This window comes from Aotus nancymaae, unplaced genomic scaffold (genome assembly GCF_030222135.1).
Source record: "Aotus nancymaae isolate 86718 unplaced genomic scaffold, 86718_ANA_hifiasm-v0.15.2.pri h1tg000059l, whole genome shotgun sequence".
NCBI classification, from domain to species: Eukaryota; Metazoa; Chordata; class Mammalia; order Primates; family Aotidae; genus Aotus; species Aotus nancymaae.
Genome location: NW_026988473.1, coordinates 27,531,004 through 27,555,753, shown reverse-complemented (window position 1 = coordinate 27,555,753; position 24,750 = coordinate 27,531,004). Strand labels below are relative to the sequence as shown.

Below are 24,750 nucleotides of genomic sequence, written 5' to 3'. Positions count from 1 at the left end.
AGCCATCAGCCACAGCCGCATTTGTGCCTTGTGACTTTGTGTGAAACCCAAACAGAACTCTGCTATGCGTTTAAAAGCTTACTGGGCTGCTCAGAGACTAGTGTTTTGAATGAACTTCTTTGAGTGTCTCTATCAACTTAAGCTAGTAGCTACTGTGCCCCAGCAGCCACCAGAGACGGGAACAGAAGAGCAAGAGCAGGGGATCCACCTGCATGAATCCGTCCCTTCAGGGTGGCCTCGCCTTCAGGGACTGGATTGCAGGAATGGTTTCAATGACACAGCTGTGTGAAAGTTGTAAGAGTTTTTAGTACTTACAGACCTTGGGAGGTACACAGCATGCCTGGAGGACACACACACACACACAGACACACTCACACGGAGGTCAGGGAGCACAGGGTGAGGAGAGGGAGTGTGGAGTAGGGGAGGGAGGGACCGACAGCTGGGCCAGCAACTTTATTCAGATAATTTCCTCTGGAGAGCTCTAACTGGTGATTTAAAGCAAGCAGGTCAAAAAGCGGAGGCGGGAGGAGCTTGAACCGGAGTTTGAAGCTGCAGTAGTGCCCTATTACCATGTCACATGTTTATTTCTCGCCACCAGCCATTTGCGTGGGGTATGGTATTGGAAACTGTCAATGGTGATTGAGCCCTGCTTCTGTTATTAAAAGATAAACATATTTGAAAATGGATACTGAGATAACACAAAATTATATGCATTCACTAGAACCAGAACCACCATTTGGAACATTAGTTTTATGTGCAGATGTAATTAGAAGTTTCCATTTGCTATTATATTTGGAAAGTGTCCCACTCACTGCAGAACTGGCTGTAAGAACCCAATAGGAGGAAGGGTGGGGCTACAGGCCAAACGTACAAGTCTTCCTCTGAGAGGACGGCCTCTGTTGGAAAGCATGAGACACATTTTGAGGGTCAGGATAAGAAGATATTACATCTCAGGGCTGCTTGTGTTGAACTGGTCAGGGAAGAAGGCATGAGATAAAATGTAAGCAGGGGGAATAATGGATTCCTGAATCTCTTGCAGAGAAAATCATATGGTAACTGTCTTGACATGTGCCTTCTACCTTAATTCTGATGGCTTTGGGCTGTCAGGGAATGAGTTTCATTTAGTGGTGCTCAAATCTTGGTATTCCTCAATACAAGTGGGAGTTTCTTAAATCAGGAGGACTTGTTTTGATATTTAAAGGATGCCTCCTTAAAACAGCAAATACTCTATTTTTCCTAAGATGGTTTCCAATGTTCTTTTGTGTGCATTACCTTACATGCATCCAATAAGCTATTCCCTCCTTGTCACACTTGGCTTCTAAGATGCCACTCTCTCCTGGTTTGGCTCCCAGTTTCTTGACCATTTGGTCTTGAGATTCTTTTCCTTTACCCCCTAATAATTTGGTGTCCCAGGATTAGACTGAGAACCATGGCTATGTGTGCTCCCTGGGAGACTATAGTGTATCTACTCTGTTTTACCTTGGATGTATATGTTTGCAGATGATTCAAAATCTCAATCTCCATCCCTACCCACTCCCCCTTTTTTGTATTCATATCCAGCTGACTCCTGGATGTCTCCACTTATATGTTCCACAGACATCTTGAACTTAATGTGCACAAATCTGAGTCATCTTAAAGATTGACTGCTTTTCCTGCACTTTTTTTTCCATAAATGAAGACAGAAACCTAGGAATCAATGTTGACCTCTTCCACTCTCTCACATCGACTCACATTCCTGCCTACTTTACCATTTTGATACCTCAGTTTCATCCCTTCTTCGCATTGCTACTGTACTAATTCAGATCGGTAGTTTGCCTTGCTTGAACCATTACAATTCCTTCCTACCAGGTCCCCATGTTGCCCATGTTAATTCCTGCAACCCCTGCCCCTTCCCTACTTATCCTCCACATGGCTGCTAGAGACCTGGCTAGTTTACCTCTCCAGCCTCACGTCTCACTTTTTATTTCCCCATTTCATTTTGCCTTGTTCTCATCATCCTTTTGTGAGTACAGCATGGCTGAAGCAGCCAGTATGCAACCATGAAGTGATCTCCTTCAAGAGGAAAAGTCTTGTGCTAAGGATGGCAGGACAGAAAGATGGAACCAATCTGGACTGTTGATAACACCAGTGTGCCATCATGTCAGCTCTGAACTAGCTATCTCTGACTATTCACAAGAATAACCACCCCCTATTTAAGCTACTGTTAATTTAGGTATTTGTCTTATTCTAGTGATACATCAAGCTTCAGAGAAATGAGTAAGAAAATCGGTTGTGTTTTCAAGAGCTAGAAACGGCCTTTTCTCCACCGAAAGTAGAGTCTGGTTTGGGCAATATTCATGCCAACTGTTAAATTCCTGTTATGTGTGAATAAGCATTCTTGCCAATGGCAGTAAATACAGTAGCCTGTTATCAACAAACTACACCATAGGCTGGGCATGGTGGCTCACGCCTGTAATTCCAGCACTCTGGGAGGCTGAGGGAGGCAGATCACTTGAGGACAGGAGATCCAGACCAGCCTGGTCAACACAGCAAAACCCCGGCTCTACTAAAAATGCAAAAAATTAGCTGGGCATGGTGGTATGCACCTGTGATCCCAGCTACCCTGGAGTCTGAGGCATGAGAATCCTTTGAACCCTGGAGGTGGAGGTTGGAGTCAGCTGAGATCACGCCACTGCACTCCAGTCTGGGAGATACAGCAAGACTGTCTTAAAAAAAAAACAAAACCACACCTTAGTTTGAACTAGAGGTCGTTCATTCAACATACTAAGAGAATATAAATTCTAATGAGAGTATAAAGCAAATCAAAGCCTTCTGAGGAGCAAGAGTTGGAAGGGAGATTTGGGGCATCATGAGTACTCTGGAAATGGAGAGGTCATCCAGAAAAGAGAAAAATGGAAAAACTGGCAAGGGATTCTGGGGCCAGCTTTAATTGCCAAGATTTATTAGTTTTTGATTACTGCTTTATTGGGAAAGTTCAGTTTTGAAAAAAATTAAGTGGGTTGACGCTGTGGTCTGAATGTTTGTGTTCTCCCATATTGTTGAAATCTAATCCCTAAAGCAATGGCATTAAGAGGTAGGGCCTTTAGGCTCTGCCCTCATGAAGGGGATTAGTGCCCTTATAAAAGAGGCCTGAGGAAGCTTGTTTGTCCCTTCCGCCACATAAAGACATGGCAGGATGGTGCCATCTTTGAAGAAGAGAATGAGCACTTACCAGACACCAAATTTGCTGATGCCTTGATCTTGGACTTCCCACTCTCCAGAACTGTGAGCAATAAATCTCTACTGTTTATAAATTACTCAGTCTAAGGTATTTTGCTATAGCAAACTAAACAAAGACAATCAATTTTTCTTTTAAAGGATAGCCATGATAGGATTTGATAGCCTGGTTATACTCTATTAAATGAAAAGTAAGGAGGAAAAACGACTTAGTCTATTTCAGAACATTTTGACATGTGTGAATATGAAAGGGTAAGTTTGTCTTCATGGTTCCTAATGACAGCTGCTTAGCCTTGAATGCCACTTCCTTTTCTTATAGTTTTCTCCACAAAAGAACTGTTCTTAGGGGAAATGGACGGTAGAGCACACAAGAGGGTACAGTCAAAGCCAGGAGATGACTTTGAATGGGCCTGCTATACTCACAGCAGGTCAGCAAGAATCCATCCCATCTTCTATCTTAAAAGCAAAGGCTAATTAATGTTAGTTTATGGAAAATAGGCAATTATACAAAATACAGGATTGGAACCAAAATTTGCTTTTAAAATGTGAGTTTTTAACACTCGAAGGACTTCATTCTTAACTCTCAATTGTATAATTACAAAAAAAAATCCAAGTTTCAGGAAAACATACTTAATCCTAACATAAAATTCATGTCACTTATCACAAAGACAGTCAAGTGTATAAAGGAGAAACAAAACAGAAGCAGTATTTACAAATTTAAAGTACATAAGATGTGATGTTGTGAACAATCTTTTGTTAATAAACAGTACACTACATACTTTTACACACTACATTTCAAAAATGCATCTGTGAATAATATGATAAAGCTCATAGTATTGAAGACTTTAAAGGTTATCATGTTGAAGACCTGAAATTAAATTCAAGGTTGTAGTGACAAAAAATTTCAAGTCAAGGTCTTAGCAATAAAGACTTTAAATTCAAAGACAGATTGTCTAAGGACAAACCACTAGCGCTCAAGTTGTTTACTCAATTAGTTCTCTGAGTACAAAATATTAGGAATCACTAAATGGATTAGCCTAATTACAAATTCTGATCATTTCTAAATAACTCACAACTGCAAGAAGTCTTTTGCCAGAATCAGTCACATAGTTTCTCTCTATCCTTGTGCAGGTTATTTTAAATCCTTATTTCTAGATTTGCATAAGTATAAAATATTTTAAAACAAAGGTATGTCTGTTCCTTAGCTAGAGAACTATTCTTCCATTGACTCCTGGAAGAGAAAAAGATTCCCATTTCCTCCTCTACCTCAAAAACACAAAGCAAACCCAAACAATCCAATTCCTAATGTAATGTCACATAGAACCCAGGGCCTGAAACAATATTTCATGCTAGTTCTCCTGCTATATGCAGAGAACACTTTAGTTATTTACATTATTGAGAAATCTATTTAACAGCCTAGAATGATCCTAGTGCTTCCCTCAGCAGAAGGCTTGCTAAAAAAGGCGTGAGCAGCGGCGTCGGCGAATGGGAACATCAAAGACTCTCCTTCGTCTCTCCTCTTCATCTTCTTCATCTGATTCATCCATATCTGCTGAATCATCATCCTCGTCTTCCTCTTCTTCCTCCTCCTCCTCTTCTTCCATCTCTTCGTATTCATCAGGACCCATTTCCTTGAAAGAGAAAACAATCTTTTGATAAGAGCATCTAACAGTTTTATACAGTTATTTCATGTAAATTCTCATTTATTTAGAATTCAAACAGCCAGACACGCCAAATATGAATTTCCATAGATTTGAACAGTGTACTCTCATAACACACAAGCTGATGCAAGATTCTGGAGTAGATTTTGTATCTTGTGTTACATAATGCTCAGTGTGGTTTTTGTTATTGTTTAATGGAAGATCTTTTTAAAAATATATTTATTTTTAGTTTTTCTTAGAGACAAATTCTTGCTGTGTTGTCCAGGCTAGCCTCAAACTCCTGAGCTCATGCAATTCTCCCACCTCAGCCTCCTGAGTAGCTGGGACTATAGGTACATGCCACCCGGCCCCGCTCAGTATGGTTTTAATGGTAAATATTTCACTAAGGCAGTACTTATTTTTTATACAGTAGTTGGTAATTCACAAAGGTAGCAAACAGACCACCTGTAACAATCCAACATACAGTTTTACTGAACTTATATTCATGTACTGAATAATTATTAATTTATATACTTACAGAAAAGAGGATATAAAAATATTAATCGAGTATGACCTCTACTGGTAACTTTTATGCATTGTCAACAAGAGTTCTAAGATTTTTATTGAGCTCCTACTATAAAGACACATCATTTCAATTCAACCATCAGTAGCCTCTACTTTTTTAAAAAATATTTTTATTTTTTTAGTGGCTTGAAACAACATTCATTATTATCTCTCATGATTCATGTGGGTTGGTATTTGGGAAGTATTCAATGGGGTGGTTCCTGGTTGGGGTCTCTGGGGATGTTGCAGTCAGATGGTAGCTGGAATTTCAGTTATCTCACAAGCTTCTTCATTCACACATCTGGTATCCGTGTGGCATGATCCAAACATCTGGAGTCTGAAACAGCTGGGGCTCCTGGGTGCCTCCCTCTATCTCTATGTGATGTCTCTACATGGTCTCTTCTGCATGACGGCTTCATGGTAGCTGCACTTCTTACATGGTGGCTCAGGGCATCAAAGACATATGTCCCAGGAGAGAGAGAGAACTCTAGGCTGAAGGCATATTACCTTTTTCTAACTAGGAAATCACAGTGTCACTTTGCCAATTCATTATAAGTACATCACTAAAATCAACCCACGTTGGAGGGAAATGACAGCCTCTACTTTTAAATTAACTTGTTGGAGGCTCTCAGAATAGAACAGTAGTGATGTTGAACGTGCAACATATTAATCTCTTTTGGAAATGTCAATTCTGCCCATGCAGTATCTTTAATCAAGCTTGATTTACTCTGCTATCAACGTTCTTCTCTCTCACACATTTGAAGACGCAATGGGAGGAGTTGCTACATTGAACGGAATTCTGAATAGCCAGGACCTACTTAGTATTCTGGAGAGTATGGGGCAACTTTTGGCATGATGTCAGCCAGAGTCCTTCCACCAAGGGCTTTATGGCGTTACGTGATCCAGCACCCCATTATCCCTCTGATCTCATCACCAGCCCCTCCTCTCCTTGTTCACTGCACTCCAGCTACACTGGCCTCCTTGGGTCAAGTACACAAGCACATTATTGTTTCGGAACCTCTATACATGCAACTTCTTTGCTTCGAATGCTCATCTCCCACATATCCACCTAATTCCCTCTGCTGCTTTCACGTTTCAGCTTAAATGTCACCAAGGCCTCTCCTGACACATCTTTATATTAGAACAACCTAACAATAAATTCTTTATCCCCTTTACTCTGCTGTTTCTCCATAGCACTTATTACTACTTAACATTAGTACATAGGGTTTATTGTTACAGTTTGTCTCTTTGAATTGGAATGTAAATTCAAAGGCAGGGAATTGATTATGTTGTTTATCACAGTACTCAATAAATAGTAGTTGAGCAAGTAAATGAATTATGTAGGAGAAAGGAATTGTCACTTAGGATTTATTATAACACTAACAACAACAAAAACAGAACATATACACTGATATGACTTATAAGACATTATATTCTTTTTATCTTTGGATTTTTTTTTTTTTTTTAATCTAAGGAATGAAGACTTTGAAATTCAGTTAGGAGGTCCAAAAGGTGGGAAAGGGAAAGGCTTAGGAAGTTCTAAAATGTGGTATCTGAGTAGTATGATTATTAATTATCTTAATGAAGAAGAAAACAGAAAAACTGTTTAAGAACTCAGTGTGGCTAAAGAAAGAGACTGCTCAGAAAAAAAGTGTACACACACGAACAGCAGATGAAGAGAGGCACACACAGAGAGGAGTGGAAATGTGCAGCCAGAGCCTCTACAAGTGCCCCAAACAAGCCACACACATACACCACCTAGACCGAGAAAAGACATAAGGCCAACAAATGCGTATTTCCAAGAGGCATTACAAGGAGAAAGAAAAAGGAAGTGTTAAGCCTACTAATTAATCAGACTGGTAGAGGACGGAAAAGGAGCAGAACAATTCTCCGTATCAGAAAACTAATATTTCAACAGGAAAGGTCAACAAATACAACCCCCATTGCCTTTTTTAATATTGATAAGAAATAAGTCCAGAATTCTCATTTTATTTCTCATCCTTGAGAGAAAATATTTTCCACAAGGCAGGTCAAGATTTTATATGTTTATTTGTGGTTAGAAGGAAATGAAAACTAGTAAGAAAGAACATAGTTAAGAGAGAGCTGAACATGTAATGGATTTATTATTGTCATTTGAAAAGGAACTAATAAGTAAATATTGTAAAACTTTCTCAGTTTTAATTTCTGATATGGTAAGTATTAATACAAACCACATGAGCGAGAATTCTTTGGAGCGCTCAGTAAGTTTTTAGAGTTTCAGGGGGTCATGAGACTGAACGTTGGCAACTACTGTCCTTAAATAAAGACTACTTTACACCCACCCTAACCAACATTAAAAGCAAACAAGACTCCAAAGGGTCAAGTTGACCCAACAGTAACTCAACTACCTGCCAAAACAAACCTCAATGCTCTTTAAACTTTAGGACAAGGAATATTATCAGTGATAAAGAGGGAGATTTCATAATGATGAAAGAATCACGTCATTAAAAATACAAAATAATCCTTAGTATATTTGCATATAATTATACAGCTTCAAAATACGTGAAGCAAACCTGGCAGAACTAAAAAGAGAAACAAAAACTATAATTACATTTGGAGATTTCAACAATCATCTCTCACTAGTTGATAGGACAAAGACCAAAAAAAAAAAAATCACAAATATATAAGAATTGAAAAACACTGTCAACCAATTTGATCTATCATATGTAGAATAATATTCCCCCAAATAGCAGAATGTACATTATTTTCAAATATACAAGGATCATTTACCAAGATAAACCATAATTTTGGGCCATAAAACATTTAGAAGGATTGAAAATACAGAGCAAATTCTCTAACCACAATAAAATTAGAAATCAATAGCCAAAAGATAACTGAAAACTCTCCAAGTGTTTGAAAATTAATACATTTCTAGAAAAGTCATAGAGTAAATTAAATTACAAGGGAAATCTAACACTATTTTGAACGACATGTTCATGAAAACACATCAAAACTTGGTGAAATGCAGCTACAACAGTGCTTAAAGAGAAAAAAGGTCTAAAATTACTAATATAAACTTCTACCTTAAAAAAGCTAGAAGAAAAGCAAATTAAATTCAAAGTAAGTAAAAAGAAATAAAGATAACTGCAAAAATCAATGCAATAGAAAATAAGCAAATAGAGAAAATTAGTAAAACCAAAAGTTGCTCCTTCAAATGATCAGTAAAAATGATAAGGCCCTAGCTAAAGCAATGAACAAAAGAGAAGATATAAATTAACAATATTAAGAACAAAAGAGGACATGTGACTATGGCTTTTGTAGCCATTAAAAGGATATCAAGGGAATACTGTCAATAATTTTATGCCAATAAATTCAACATTTAGATGAAATGGACAAATTCCTTGAAAGGCACAAATTACCAAAACTGAAACAAGAAGAAATAGAAAATATGAATATTAAAGAAATTAAATTCAAATTTTAAAATTTTCCCACAATGAGAACTCTAGCCCCAGATAACTTCACTGATGAATCCTATCAAACATTTAAGGATAAGATTATTCCAAACTCATACAGATACTGGACTAGTCAAAAAAGGAATTCTGTTATGCGAAGTAACAAATTCGCAGTACTGGAAATACAGTTTCTAGCATTCCTCCATTGGGAAGAAAGCTAAATCTTCCCTTCCAAATGTACACTGTAGCTTCTTTTCACTAGATATGTCATACATGTAATGGCCCAAAGTCTTATTATCATCCTTCACTTTCCCAACTGGAGTTGAAAATGTGTCTGCTCTGGGTCATATTAATATCATGTCTCTCTTCCAAAACTTATTTTAGACCCATCCATCAGGGTCATTCGAGGAGCCAGAGGGCATTTTCCAAACATTCAACACCTACAACTCAATCGTATTCTGGGTATATAATTCATATTTTATCCCCATTGTATAACTGGAGCTTCATAATTTTCTTTAATCACATTATAGTCTCTAAGATTGAGGTTACTGTTACACTTATCATAAGGTAACCCTAAAAATGAGATTTTAAAAATATACCTAGTTAAGAAATGATCCCAGAGAGGCTGCCAGAAGTACACATCTACACATTAAATTCTCTTTATAATGATCTTTAGAGAATATTTGTTTATTTGACATTAAATTGGAAGTTCTAGCAAAAACACTGTAGGAAGTTGTTTCCTCAGTCTTAATGAAATAAAATAAAGCTGATTTTAACTGGTTTAATGTGGTATTTCTCATAATCTAAAGCATTTAGGCCACTGAAAAGTGAAAAAGAAGTTGAATCTTTAAAACAGATAGCAGAAATTCTCTGGTTACAGAGTATGGCACCTTACTTGCCCATCTCTCTCAACAATTCATATGACCCCAAGATACTTCCTCAAAATCTCTAGAGTTCTCTGGAATATTATTTATAAACTAACTACTTGCCTGCCTTATCTGCAGTATTAACTCTACAAAGTCATGTAAATCAGCACTAGAGGAAAATTTAACTTACCAATCGGGCTATAGACACCCTGAATGTTGGGCATGCCATATGGAATCGGGGAATGGCAACATTAAAGATCTTGTCTTTAAAGTAAAGAAAATGGAAGGTATAATATCCTTCCATGTATCCTGATGTTGTAGAGAATGTGGTACAGCTTGTGTATTCATATACCCGACCTGGGCTGATGATTGGAAATTCACCTATAGGGAAAAGAGTAACAATAAACCAAAGTATAAAATTCATTTCTTTATTATAATAAATAAGGTATGTTCTCTATGGCATTATGTAAACTATGAAATAGTAAATGCAGAGTTATAAAAAAAATTCCAAAAGAAAATGTAACAAAATTTAACAGTGATGGGACAATCAGTAGGTATTTTATTCCTCTTAACATTTTTTTTTTTTTTTTTTTTTTGAGACAGAATCTTGCTCTGTTGCCCAGGCTGGAGTGCAATGGTGTGATCTCAGCTCACTGCAGCCACCACCTCCCAGGTTCAAGCAATTCTCCTGCCTCAGCCTCCTGAGTAGCTGGCATTATAGGCACCTGCCACCATGCCTAGCTAATTTTTGAATTTTTAGTAGATCATGTTGGCGAGGCTGGTCTCGAACTCCTGACCTCAGTTGATCTACCCACCTCGGCCTCCCAAAGTGCTGGGATTATAGGCATGAGCCACCATACCCAGCCCTCTTAACATTTTTTTAAATGTATTCCTCAAATTCTCTACAATGTAGAAGGTGGGAAGTATCTAGTAAAACAAACAAAACAGAACAGGTATGTTTCTTTTTCAAAAAGCTTTGAGGCACTAAGACACAACCTTTGAGACATGAGTAATAAAAAGCATCACAGACAGCAATTCAAACAGAGATAAGGGTAATCCAAATATTTTAAAGTAGCAAGAAACAAAAACATAAAATTGTGAAGATGCATCCTAAGCATTGAGACCGGACAAAATAGCACTCACAAGGCAGAGTCCTTACACCACTGGACCAGATAGCAGAAAAAGAATTGTGGCTTTAATAAAGCCTCTTAGCACTAGATCCAGGAAAAGGAATTGTGGCTTTAATAAAGCCTCTTAGCACTAGATCTAGGAAAAAAATTCGTTAAGTAAACACGTAGATATATTCATGGCCATAAATTTAGAAAACCTTAAGCTGAATTCTGCATATGCTTAGGACTGATAACAGAAGTACATACCTTAAATATGTTATTTTTCTGGAGCACATATTCAAAACTGAAGAATCTGAGGGCTCAGAGACTTCAGATAATCATAATTTTTAAGAAAGCTAAATGACAATGGTAACTAGAACTAAAGGGACTGAGATCCAGAAACAATAAAAATATATGCCATTAATTTTAACATTTCCCCCCAAACTTCAAAAAACATGACCAATACAAAATTTATTTCCCCTTTCTGCCCTATGCTTTCTAACCCACAAAATATAATGAATAATGAACCAGTTTTAACAAAAAAGAATAAAAGAAGGAAAAGCAAAGAACTCCAGGTGATCCACAGAATGGGAAATCAATCCCTGAATAATTAAGTTTGCTATTATTTTAGAAAAGTTAATGCTTAAGGGATTAGACTAATAGGATAATGATCTTTATACAGTATATTGATGATGCAAAGTCTAAAATTTCTTCTAAGGACTTAATGTATAAACCTAAATCTTGGGTTACATACCAACTACTCCAGGTCCTTGAACTTCTTCCACGTCACCCTTGGCATTTGTTATTCTCCAATAGCGACTGTCCAACTGACAGGCCTTCTCAGGAAGTGCATCCTTTGACATTTCAATCCTAGAGAAGGGAATAGGGTCGTAGAGACAAAAATCTGGCTTTTTTGTTTTGTTTCTTTGGTTTAAGAGATACAGTATTCAGGCTAATACTATGAAAGAAAATTTCCAAAAAATTAAGAAACCTAACCCAAAGTCCATGTTAGCCAGCTATTTTTCTAAGTTCTCAAAGACACTGGCTTCATTAGTTTGATTTCCCTACTAAAATACTTCCAGTATGTATATATGCCTGTATGTGTATTTTAAAATATACTTGTATATAACATAAAATATATAAAAATATATTTTAAAACACAGTATTCTTAATCCCTTAGGGCAATGAGTTATCTTTGTGTCATAGCACAGAATACTACTAACATAAATTTAAAATATTTGTTTCTTATTTAATAAAATCTAATGTCTAACACCATGTCTGACATCCATGAAGCACACAATACACATTTATTTTTTTTATTTTTTTATTTTTTTTGAGACGGAGTTTCGCTCGTTACCCAGGCTGGAGTGCAATGGCGCGATCTCGGCTCACCGCAACCTCCGCCTCCTGGGTTCAGGCAATTCTCCTGCCTCAGCCTCCTGAGTAGCTGGGATTACAGGCACGCGCCACCATGCCCAGCTAATTTTTTGTATTAGTAGAGACAGGGTTTCACCATGTTGACCAGGATGGTCTCGATCTCTTGACCTCGTGATCCACCCGCCTCGGCCTCCCAAAGTGCTGGGATTACAGGCTTGAGCCACCGCGCCCGGCCAATACACATTTATTAGATTTTTAAATTGAATATAAATAGGTCAGATGAAATTTAAAATGCATGACTTTATCATGGCAATTTGACAGCTTCTAGAATGCATTACAACTTAGAGCTTTAATGATGACTACAACTTAGTGGTCCATTTCTACAGTACCTGGCACAATACTTAATACTCAGTGTATTTTCTTTTCTTTCTTTCTTTCTTTTTTTTTGATGGCGTTTCACTCTTACTGCCTAGGCTGGAGTGCAATGGCGTGATCTTGGCTCACTGCAACCTCTGCCTCCCCAGTTCAAGCGATTCTCCTGCCTCAGGCTCCTGAATAGCTGGAATTATAGGTACTTGCCACCACACCCGGCTAATTTCATATTTTTAGTAGAGATAGGGTTTTTCCATATTGGTCAGGCTGGTCTCGAACTCCTGACCTCAGGTGATCCGCCCACCTCAGCCTCCCAAAGTGCTGGGATTAAAGGTGTGAGCCACAGCGCCCAGCCAATACCCAGTATATTTTCAAGAAAAATAGGCCAGGCACAGTGACTCATGCCTGTAATCCCAGCACTTTGGGAGGCCAAGGTGGGTGAATCACAAGGTCAGGAGTTCAAGACCAGCCTGGCCAACACGGTGAAATCCCATCTCTACAAAAATACAAAAAAAGTTAGCTGGGCATGGTGGAGTGTGCCTGTAATCCCAGCTACTTGGGAGGCTGAGGTGGAAGAATCACTTGAATCCAGAAGGCGGAGGTTGCAGTGAGGCAAGATTGTGCCACTGTATTCCAGTCTGGGTAACAAAGCAAGACTCTATCTCTCTCAAAAAAAAAAAAAAAAGGAAAGAAAGAAATAACTTAAATAACTTAGAGATTAATATAACGTCAAACTCCTCCATGAACGCTATACTGTAGAAAATGTATCCACTTTCCTCCAAACTTCAGCAAGTTCTTTCAAAATGTGTCTTACATACCATGTCAAATGGGACAACAGCAACATGTCCATTGGATATATCTCACTATTAACTGAAAGGCGACCCACTGAAAATTCTCACCTGATTCGGTATGTGAAGAAATAATGGGGTGGATGTACAGAGCTCAGTTCTGGCAGAAATGATGTGGAAACAGAAACAGTAATATCCCCAGTTGTTGCTACACACTCTGGATCATGAACATATCTAGGTAATTTTAAAATTAAACATTTTAAAATCAACTACAAGATTTAAAAGATACAATGCAAAATAGCTTATACTTTAGGATGAAAAATTTAAATCATATTTCAGACCCAGAAAAGTTAAATTATATTTGGGTATAGTCCTGTTAAACTTAGAAGAAAACCAGATACAAACTACAAAACCTTGGTGATTCCAGATAAGTAATGACAGCAATCGAGGTTTAATGATCAGTGGTTCAAATAATGGATTGGTAATTAGGTTGGAAATGAAAATGAGCATATACAGTTTCCAGAGCTAAGGAAACTTTTGGGACATCTGAAAACCCAGCTATGCATCCTAAATGACGGCTCTGACAATAAAAAAAATGTGTAAGTATGGCTGGGTGTGGTGGCTCACGCCTGTAATCCAAGCACTTTGGAGGCCAAGGCAGGCGAATCACCTGAGGTCGGGAGTTCAAGAGCAGCCTGACCAACGTGGTGAAACCCCATCTTTTAAAAAAATAATAATAAATAAAGAAAGAAAAATAAAGAAAAAAAATGTGCAAGTATGTTGTTCCCAGAAGCCTCTAATTTATAATCAATCTATCGTTTCTGCCAACCAGGCTATTACGAACCAATATTACCTTTAATATTATCTACAATACCTGAACGTTCCATTTAGAGATAATAAATATTTGCCAGGAATTAATAGTTACTGACTTGCTATTCATAACAAATCTATCAGCTGGCAAACAACTTTTTGTTTTTTTCAAAAATAAATTATATAGATACTATAAACCCATTGTTTCTAAATCAAAATCAGCTTTTTCTTGATTCTTCCAGATAAGAAAATACCAGTTGTCTAAGTATTTAGATGTTTGGCTTTAGAGTGAGAATAAAATAGTGAGACTGAAGAAATTCAATCTTCTATTATCAACCTCAATAGAGAGTTTCTATTATGAACCTTCTTGGGAAACTTCATTTCATGATCTGTGACTGATCATTTTTTTTTTCTGATTTACAATTATTATTTCAGTCCAAAAAGACCCAAATAGAATACCTGAAAATTTGGTCTCTGATGATGGGGAAGCCACCTGATACAACATTGTTGACATAAGATGTAAACCAGTCAGTAAAAGTAGCACCTAGAAACCAGGAAAGGGGGAAACAAAGAACAGAACAGTTTTTGTAAAATCTCTACAGGAAACAATTGTAATTCCTCTATGCTTTACAATGTGATGCCAAAACTAGAAACATTTATAGATATAATTGTACTAATCATTTATAAGGTCAATTTCTATTTTCAATTCTATCTACCTTATTTCCTTGGGATTCTCCCCCTCTCCATCCCCTCAACTGTTGTTAGAGAATTCTCCAATGACCTTCAAACTATTTTTTTACATTTATAATTAATCGAATTTTAAACTTTAATTCATTCTGGTACAAGAATGAAAAGCCTTCTGTCTGTAATTTATTGAACATATAGAACAAAGGAGATACAGCTATGTCTAGGAAGAAACTACAAAAAAAATATCAGTACCTATTCTCAGATGTCCCTGGTCCAGGTACATCCTGACTCAAGCACAAAACTGTGGCAGAAGCCAGGCTCAGTCTGGACATCTACCAGGGACATGGCATTGTGGAGTTCGGTGCATCAGGCCAATCCCAAAGTGGTCTAGCTGCACACTACTATAGATTCCACCATATTCTTAGTGATCAGCTCAAAGCAGAAAAAGATTACTTGAACAGTCTGGTCCAGGCCATATATCTGTGATCTAATGATTGGATTATGACAAGTATTTACATGAATTAATTATGTTTACTCCTTCTAGGTAATATTTAACATAACTCTGTCAGACCCCCCATTATTTACTGTTAATACATCTCAGTGCCTAGCACATATTAGTCCTTTAATTAATGTTGTTCAATGAATTTCCTTGTAATCCGGTTTCAATTAACCCAGTTTCTGCACTCTGTCATACTGAATGTCAGATGCTAAATGTATAGTATTTACTAATTATTCTATTTAGGGAATGATAAAAGATATAATTTGGCTTGTATCTAAGGGTACAAAGCTTTAAGCTTTTAAAAGGCCTCAACTGAGAGAAGGCAAACTATAATAGTTGGCTCTTTCCTCAATATTAATGACCCATTCTGACCCATTATTTAGTAAGCACCATTGTATTCAAGGATCACTGATCATGTACCCACTTTGAGTAAGATATTAAGAAGCTATATAAATAATATCATTAAAATTCATAGAAGGTATAGTTTTATGTTTTTAGCACTAGTAATTTCTCTGAAAGAGTTTTTAAAAATCATATATATGTATACTTTGTGGAAAAAAAATCTTACATAAGTAAAAACAAATTTGTGGTTTACATAAAAAAAAAATTGGCCTTGTGTATTTTAATCTACCTTAATCTATTACAATACATACCAGAGTGTGTTCTTCAAGATGAGGACAGACTAGGCTGCATTCACTACTAAACTTATCTGACAGATGCCAGTTTTTTAAAATATCTATTAATAGCACACTGAACAGCAGGATATGCCATTTTATGTGTTACCAAACATTCTAAGAAATCCAAAATTAGCTGAATCAAGATGCAATTTATTTGTTCTAAGGTAATTTACCTTTTATTTTTATTTATTTATTTATTTTTTGAGACCAAGTTTCGCTCTTGTTACCCAGGCTGGAGTGCAGTGGTACGATCTCTGCTCACTGCAACCTCCGCCTCCTGGGTTCAGGCAATTCTCCTGCCTCAGCCTCCTGAGTAGCTGGGATTACAGGCATGCACCACCATGCCCAGCTAATTTTTTTTGTATTTTTAGTAGAGACGGGGTTTCACCATGTTGACCAGGATGGTCTCGATCTCTTGACCTCGTGATCCACCCGCCTCGGCCACCCAAAGCGTTGGGATTACAGGCGTGAGCCACCGCGCCCGGCCCGGTAATTTACCTTTTAAAGTAAGCCCATGTGTTGGAGTCTCTCTGATAGTTCCAGGGCTTTATCAAGACAGCTGAAAGGAAGCTCCTTTTTCATCCTTCCTCCCTGCATTAATTTCCCACCTCATCTCTTGTCAGTGTCTCTCAATCTTTTGCTTTGCTCTCCCATTTTAAGAGAAATACCAGCTACTAGCATAGTATTATTACACCTTAGTACTCTGCTGGAGTGATGATCAAAGATAAATCTGGGCTACTAGGATAGTATTATGACACCTTAGCACTCTCCACACCATGGCAGATGAGCACCAAACTAAGAGTAAGGAACTCATAGAGCCTAGGCAGCAGCTTACCTTAGCGCTCGGCTGCCTTTCATTTATAAACTGAGTAGCACTGCTGGACTACAGCCACTATGGTAATCTCTGAAAGTGTGTGCTATGCAAAAATACCAATGAGGGCAATGAGCACATGCAAAAGCTCCAGAGAGTGCTTAACTTAGAAACCAGAGACCATATGAGTCAGAGTGAGCTCAAAGCTAGGACCTATATTTAAAAGCTTTTTATAACTTACTAGGTAAGGGTGAGATCTTGATACTGTGAAGCACATCACGAACCTCGAATGTGCTATACTATGGAACAAACAGAGACTTATACATTGTTCAAAGTTCCAATGAGAAGACAGAATTAAATACAAATGCCTTAGTCTACAAGGACCCTTTACTATTAATGTATGGAGATGTTTAATATATGTCAGCAATGCTCTTAAAAAGCAGAATGGACAGTCTGGAAGCTTCTCTAGGTGACCAAAATGTAAACAAGACAAAACTGGATGAATAGCAAAGGAGTGAACTGCAGTTACTTACAAATTGAAGAGTTCTCAAAACCTATAGAAAATACTCTTTTAAGGCCAGAAAAACTAGTTGTACCTAGGAGTTTATGAGGCAGAGAGTTTATATTAGTCCCTAAATACCGTTGCTTTGGAGGTCTCTAATGTAACTTATCCTAATGTGATAGTATCTTAATGTTACTGTACTACCACCAAAAGAGAAAACGTTTAAAGTGGCTTTATATATCTGTATTTCCAGTTATACATGAATATAATGAATGAAAAATGTATGTGCGTGTTAAGAAAAATATATAACATTCACAGCAATTCTACGTATTTAATTTTCTTATAGAAGAGTCCTCAGAGCATGAGACTGTGTAAGGATTGGCTTTTTTTCCAAATTAAAAATACTCAAAACAAAAACTGTTCTAGTGAAAACCTAAATGCAGTACTTTATGAACCAACAAACCTTAAATAAATCCAAGTATGAAATTGCCAGCTGCTAAAGTAACTAAAAAAGCTTTTACCAATTTAATTTTCTTATTATATCCAGGAGGAAGAAGGGGAAAAAAAGACTTTTTTCTTTCCTACCTATGATAAACATGTCAATAGCAGCTGGATTTCGAGCCATTTGGTCCTAGGTAAGAAAAAGAATACAATTGATAAAAACATATTTTACTTTATTTTTCATTGTTCATTATCTGTATCTTTCCCTAGAGATGAGGCAAAACAGAGAAAAATAAAGTTGAGATAAGAAGATATATGGCTTGTTATCCTAGAAGAAAGGGTTCTGAATTGAGAGTCGAGAGGTCTGAACAGTTCTAGGTTATTCACTCCTCTCAGTAAGTGGAGAGTAAGCTACCATACTACAACCTTACAGAGACATCAAGTCAAAAATGAAATAAAAAGTATGAAAATGCTTTAAAAAATTAAAAGCTATAAAAGCTCTTTTTTTTTTTTTTTGAGACAGAGTCTTGCTCTGTCACTGAGGCTGGAGTGCAGTGGTGCAATCTTGGCTCACCGCAACCTCTGCCTCCTGTGTTCGAGTAATTCTCTGCCTCAGCCTCCCAGGTAGCTGGGATTACAGGCGCCTGCCACCACGCCCAGCCAATTTTTTTGTATTTTTAGTAGAGATGGGGTTTCACCATGTTGGCCAGGCTGGTCTTGAACTCCTGACCTTGTGATCCACCTGCCTTGGCCTTCCAAAGTGCTGAGATTACAGGCGTGAGCCACTGGCGCCTGGTCTAAAAGCTCTTTAAATATATAAAATGTTATATAGAGTCACATGTCTCAACTATGAAAAGCATTTTCTTTTTTTTTTTTAAGAGGGAGCCTTGCTCTGTTGCCCAGGCTGGAGAGCAGTGGCTGGATCTCAGCTCACTATGATATCCGCCTCCCGGGTTCAAGCCATTCTCCTGCCTCAGCCTTCCCGAGTAGCTGGGACTACAGGCATGCGCTACCACGCCTGGCTAATTTTATTTTTATTTTTAGGAGAGACAGGGTTTCGCCATAATGGCCAGGCTGGTCTCAAATTCCTGATCTCAGTTGATCCACCTGCCTCAGCCTCCCAAAGTGCCGTGATCACAGGCATGAGCCACCACACCCAGCCAAGCATTTTCTATTTTAAATTTCTCTTTTGAGTAAAAAGTTCACATCAAGGCAAAAATTAAGGCAAAGGTTGTGTAACTAAAAAATTACTGAAAACTGAAAATTATTTCTTTGTTTTTATTAAATGAAACCAATACCATAATATTTTCTGTGGTTACATTAAAACAATAAAAGTCTGTTAAAAAAGAACTACATTTTTTGATATGTCAGATACCACTGAAGAAAGTTTTAAGTTTTTACTGCACTCAGAGAATGAATCAAAGGATGTTCACAGGCTAAATTTTAGAAAGTCTGAAACATATATTACAATTAATTATTGCAACAAAAAACTCCTCATTAGTTTTCCTTAAAATACCTTAACACAAATCGCAGCTTTCCCTCTGTAGATACGCTAGTTTTTTAAGTCCAACTGTCAAGTTTTCTCTTGGATTCCATGCCATTATGTCAGAACATTAACTCTAGTTGACAGGTCCATAACTAAAATGCGTAATATTCTATACCCATTCTATAATCCTGAAAATACCTAATGCACACATTTATACAACCATCAGAACACATCTTAATGACATATTTAAACACACATTCTACTTACTGGACATTGGTAGAAAACTTCATTTTTGTTTCGGCCCTCTGCAGCTTCCACTGCTATGTACTGACTCAAACCAGTATGTATGCAAAAAGTTAAAGGGAGACAGTATTTCAGTCCCTGTCTCTGCTGGAATCCTCCGGCAGCTGTATCGATGTCTAACAAATCTTCAGAACGATAGTGATTAGACAGCGCCATGCTTCCCAATAACCTGAGGAGCATACAGACTCAAACATGTAATACATGGCAGTGCCAAACAGCTGTGCTTCATCTTTCTGATGAATAATAATTTCCCACTCACAACTTTATGAGCACTGATTAACATGACAATTCCAAATCAAGAATACCCAAAGCACTATAATTTCTAAATATTTAATTCAAACTCCTTCAATTGGAAAAAAGATTCTGATTTAAATTGAAAATTAATTAAATGTCTAAATGGCAATGTTTTAAAAAGAAATACAGTTTTATTGTTTTCAAGAATCTATCTTGCCATGATATATTGATTTGCCAGTGTTTTGCTAGCCATGTATGTATGGCCAATTTAATGTTTACAGAAGCAAATTCTCTGATGCCTTTATCTTGATACAACCTTTAGCTTACCCTATGCAACCAGACAGTAAATGTAAAGCAGCTTAAACCTTGTCCAAATTTTCACAAACTTGGATGCCTAGGGTATAGATTAATCTCATTAAATATACATATAGCAATATAGGTATCAAGGTATTCCTTGACGAGATTCCTAAGTCTCAATGCTTGAGCCATGTATAGATAAAAATCCCTGTGTTGCAATTTATGACCTATTAGTCATAACTCTTCTAAGAGTCATAACTCTAAGAGTTGCCTAATAGGCAACTCTTCTAACAAAGTTCTCTCCTGTTTGCTCTTAAAATCTGACAACTTTTCAACTTTGTCAAGTTTCAGTTCAATAGGAAAAAATAGGCAATAACAGCCGGGAGCAGTGGCTCAAGCCTATAATCCAAGCACTTTGGGAGGCCGAGGTGGGCAATCATGAGGTCAGGAGTTTGAGACCAGCCTGGCCAACATAGTGGAGTCCCATCTCTACTAAAAATACAAAAAATTAGCTGGGCTTGGTGGTGGGCACCTGTAATCCCAGCTACTTGGGAGGCTGAGGCAGGAGAATCTCTTGAATCCGGGACAGGAGGTGGAGGTTGCAGTGAGCTGAGATCACACCACTGCACTCCAGCCCGGAAGACAGTGCAAGACTCTGTCTCAAAAAAGAAAAAAACAGCCAATAATTTAGGGTTATCTAGTCCTAACTGACTTCTGTTTCTGACCCATGCCCAATATTTGACTTTTTTCTTTTTTTTTTTTTTTTTTGAGACAGGATCTTGTTCTGTCACCCAGGCTGGAGTGCAGTGGCTTACTACAGCCTCAAACTCTTGGGCTCAAGATATTTTCCTGCCACAGCTCCTGCCGAGTAGCTGGCGCAATAGGTGCATGCTACCACGTCCGGCTAATTGTTTTTAACTTAATTTTTTATAGAGACAGGATCTTGCTATGCTACCCAGGTTGGTCTTGAACTCCTGACTTTAGCAGTCCTCCTGCCTTGGCATCCCAAAGAGCTAGTTTCAGGCGTGAGCTACCGCACCCTGCTCCCAATATTTGACTTCTGAATACTACCTTGTAATCTCAGTATGATCACCTCTGGGATTCCCTGTACTCATTCAACCCTCATCTGAAATTGTAACAGAGCCTCACATGACTCTTCACACACAAAGGAACAACAGGTTCCAATAAGAACAATGCAAAGTTCTCCTTAAACTCCTATTAGCATTTCACAAGCACAATGTCTCTGAAATAGCTTACTTTCATAAAAGTACAGAAGGAGTAGACCCTTTCAAAGCACATGCCTTCGAAAACTGTGGGTGAATTTTGATGACTACTGAATGGTCTACTTTTACCCAAAAGTTCCACAATATAAGGTGGATATGGTGGCTGGAAGGCTGAGGCAGGAGAATCCCTTGAGCCCAACCAGCCTGGGCAATATAGCAAGACCCCATCTCTAAAAATAATAATAATAAATAAAAATTTAAAATAACAAAGGTTTATGAAACGAACATTAAAAAAAAAAAAAAAGCTGAGCCAGGCCCAATGGTATATGCCTGTAGTCCCAGCTACTTAGGAGGCAGAGGCAGGAGGATTGCATGAGCCCATGAGTTAAAGACCACTAGCCTGGCAACATAGCAAGACACCATCTCTTTAAAAAAAAAAAAAAAAAAAAACTTGGTGCGGTGATTTGCACTTGTAATCTCTGCACTTTAGGAGGCTGAGGCAGGAATTGCTTGAGCCCAAGAATTCAAGACCAGCCTGGGCAACATGGCAAGACCTCATCTCTACAAAAAATATAAAAAAGTAGCTGGGCGTGGTGGTGCACCTGTACTTCTACCTACTGGGACAGCTGAAGTGGCAGGATCTTGGGCTTGGTGAGGGGGTCAAGGCTGTACTGAGCTGAGATCACACCACTATACTCCAGGCTAGGACAGAGTAAGACCCTGTCTCAAGAAAAAAACAAAAAAAGTTCTACAATAAATACTTCATTTTTTAGAATTAAATTTTAAACAGGCCATTCAATTATAGACTGTGTTTAATATGACAAAACTTGATTTTCTTTATTGTAGTGTATGCAGCTCTGAATAAATGATTGCTTTTATGTATAGTAGGTAGAATTTGCATCAAGCTCCCAAAATAATTTGACTAGCTGGTAACCGGATACACTTTTCAAGAGTTCTGAAGAATTTAGTTAAAATATACTCACACTCACTTTTACTGTATGTCCCATTCCCCATCCCATACCAGACTTCATTTTAACTATACAGATGCGTTGGTAGAAATTATGTTTTTATGAGATATATTTATTTTGGTAAAATCTAATTCAAGCTATAGATTTTGTCTTGTGGATTGCTATAAAGGAGAAAGGGAATTCCCATGCTTCTTTAATTTGTTAAAAGTAACTACAAATACAATTTATTTACTTTCATTCTAAAAAATAGCTTGCTTCATTAAAAATAGCTGAAACACTGAATATCTTACCCAGGAACCACTAATTTCTGTCCATTGTGGATTCTGTATGAACATCGATAATCATCAGGAAGCTTGCAGCCAATCTGCGCTTCCACAGCATCAAGGTCTTCCTCTCGAGCACCCTCTGTAAAGGCACCAAAAAAAGGTGAATTGTGAAGAAAAAGAAACAGCCTTAAATCTAAGAAGAAATGCAATTTATCTGCTAACTAATGAGACAATCTTAGAGTGAGTGAATTCTGTCCAAAATATACAGCTGAAATTGAGGGAAATGAATTGAAACTCATTTGAAGCACTCAGCAAGCAAATTTCTTAGTTCCCTCCCAACAGGGAAAACACTGGCACTTAGTAAAACATGGAAAGTGGGCACCAATGAGATCCACAATAATGTTTTCACATTATAACACAAACCTCTAAATTTCTTAAATCTAAAATGTTCATACTGCTTTTTTAAAAACAACAACAACAAAACCCCTGGAAGTTCTCTAAACTGATGTTACTCAAGAGTTTTAACACTGACTCTCAATGGGAAATATAGGATATAAGGTATGGGCTCATGTGTGAGGAGGTCATTAACTTGAATTCTATTTTTCATGTTTGTAAACTTGCCATATATTCTAGCTTTAAGAAGTGGGAAACAATAACAAATTCCAAGAGAAGAGATCGACATTCAGCAGCAGCCCACCAGTTGTTGGATCAAACCTTTAGCTGAATGGTGACAACAAAAAATTGGCTTGACAATTTTCAAAGAATCACAAAAGCAGGGGAGAGGGTCCAGAAAAACAGGGAGACTGAGAGGTGAGCCAGGCAACAGAAACCACCTTGTCTTTAGACAATTGTCAATTCTGAAAGCAAATATGAGGTCGAGTGGCCAAGCAGCTGAGCAAAGCTTTAGGCAATACCACAGGGCTAGAGGGCAAAAAAAACAGAGTTCAGCATCCACAAAGGAGAGAGGGACCTGGTAAAACCCAAGGTTTTTGGGCTAGGATCCTGACTGACCACATCCTAGGAAAAAGAATGAATTGAAAATAAGACTAGTCCTCACAAAGACTAAAGCCTGGCTTTCAATCATATCAATCCCTGATTGCATTACAGTGATCTGTCCATTAACTAGCTGCTAGCCAAAAGCAAAAGTAATCTCTATAAGAAAATAACATTACTCCAAAATACAAATTATGTCTAGCAATGAATTAAAAACAACTAGGCCTATACAAAGACAAGATCTGACTAAAGAAAGAGAAAAAATAGAAAATAGAACCAAATCCATAATACATAATTATTGGAGTTAATAAACATGGACTTATAAATAACCACAATTGATACATTCAGCGAATTAAATGACAAGATGGAGAATTTCAGCAGAGAACTAGAAACTATAAAAATGAATCAAATGGAAAATGTTAGAGCTGAAAAATGCAAAAACTAAAGTAAGAATACACTGAAAGCGTTTAACAGCAAATCATAGTTTTAAAGCTAAAGAAGGAATTATAAACTAGAAGCCAGGTTAGTAGAAAGAAAGGGGTGGAAAAACATAAAAAGAGCCTAAGACACATATGGAAGGACATGGCGGAAAGGTCTAAGATACATGTACTGGAATCCCAGAGGGAGAGGAAAAGCAGAATGAGGCAGAAGCAGTATTTGGAGATAACAGCAAACAATTTTCCAAAATTGATGAAAATGTCAAACCATGATTCAAGAAGCACCATAAACCCTATGGAGAAAAATTACAAGGGAAATCGTTATCTAAATACATCTTGGAAAACTGCTAAAATCAAACACAAAGAGAAATTTTAAAAGCAGCCTGAGGGCACGGTGGGTGTATAATTACCTTCAAAAGAAAAACAATAAGATTGACAGCTAAATTCTCTATAGAAACTTGTAGAAGTTAGCTGGACTCAGTGGCTCATGCACGTAACCCTAGCACTTTGGGAGGCTGAGGTGGGAGAGTGGTTTGAGGCCAGGAATTCGAGACCAGCCTGGGCAACATAGCGAGACCCCATCTCTATAAAAAAAAATTAAAAATTAGCCAGGCATGGTGTCATACCTGTAGTCCCAGCTACTTGAAAGGCTGAGCTGGGATGATTGCTTGAGCCCAGGAGTTGGAGTCTGCAATGGGCTATGATTGTGCCACTGTACTCCAGCCTGGGCAACAAAGTAAGACCCTGCCTTTA

General features: G+C 37.7%; 1 protein-coding gene across 2 annotated transcripts in view; it reads right to left on the bottom strand.

Annotated features, from left to right (window-relative positions):
- Positions 1 to 3,735: 3,735 nt before the first annotated feature.
- FBXO3 (F-box protein 3) overlaps positions 3,736 to 24,750 on the bottom strand; it is a 36,809-nt gene continuing 15,794 nt past the window's right edge. Inside the window, exons 4-11 of one of the 2 annotated variants that reach the window (XM_012452316.3) lie at positions 22,592 to 22,706; positions 19,544 to 19,748; positions 17,935 to 17,980; positions 14,633 to 14,717; positions 13,475 to 13,597; positions 11,581 to 11,696; positions 9,908 to 10,098; positions 3,736 to 4,847 (exon numbers count right to left, since the gene is read on the bottom strand). In XM_012452316.3, coding sequence (XP_012307739.1) covers positions 4,671 to 4,847; positions 9,908 to 10,098; positions 11,581 to 11,696; positions 13,475 to 13,597; positions 14,633 to 14,717; positions 17,935 to 17,980; positions 19,544 to 19,748; positions 22,592 to 22,706 — 1,058 coding nt within the window. In that variant the 3' untranslated portion in view covers positions 3,736 to 4,670. Of the gene's footprint in view, positions 4,848 to 7,450; positions 8,824 to 9,907; positions 10,099 to 11,580; positions 11,697 to 13,474; positions 13,598 to 14,632; positions 14,718 to 17,934; positions 17,981 to 19,543; positions 19,749 to 22,591; positions 22,707 to 24,750 lie in introns of those variants that run through there. The other variant, XM_012452317.2, reaches the window with a different exon arrangement.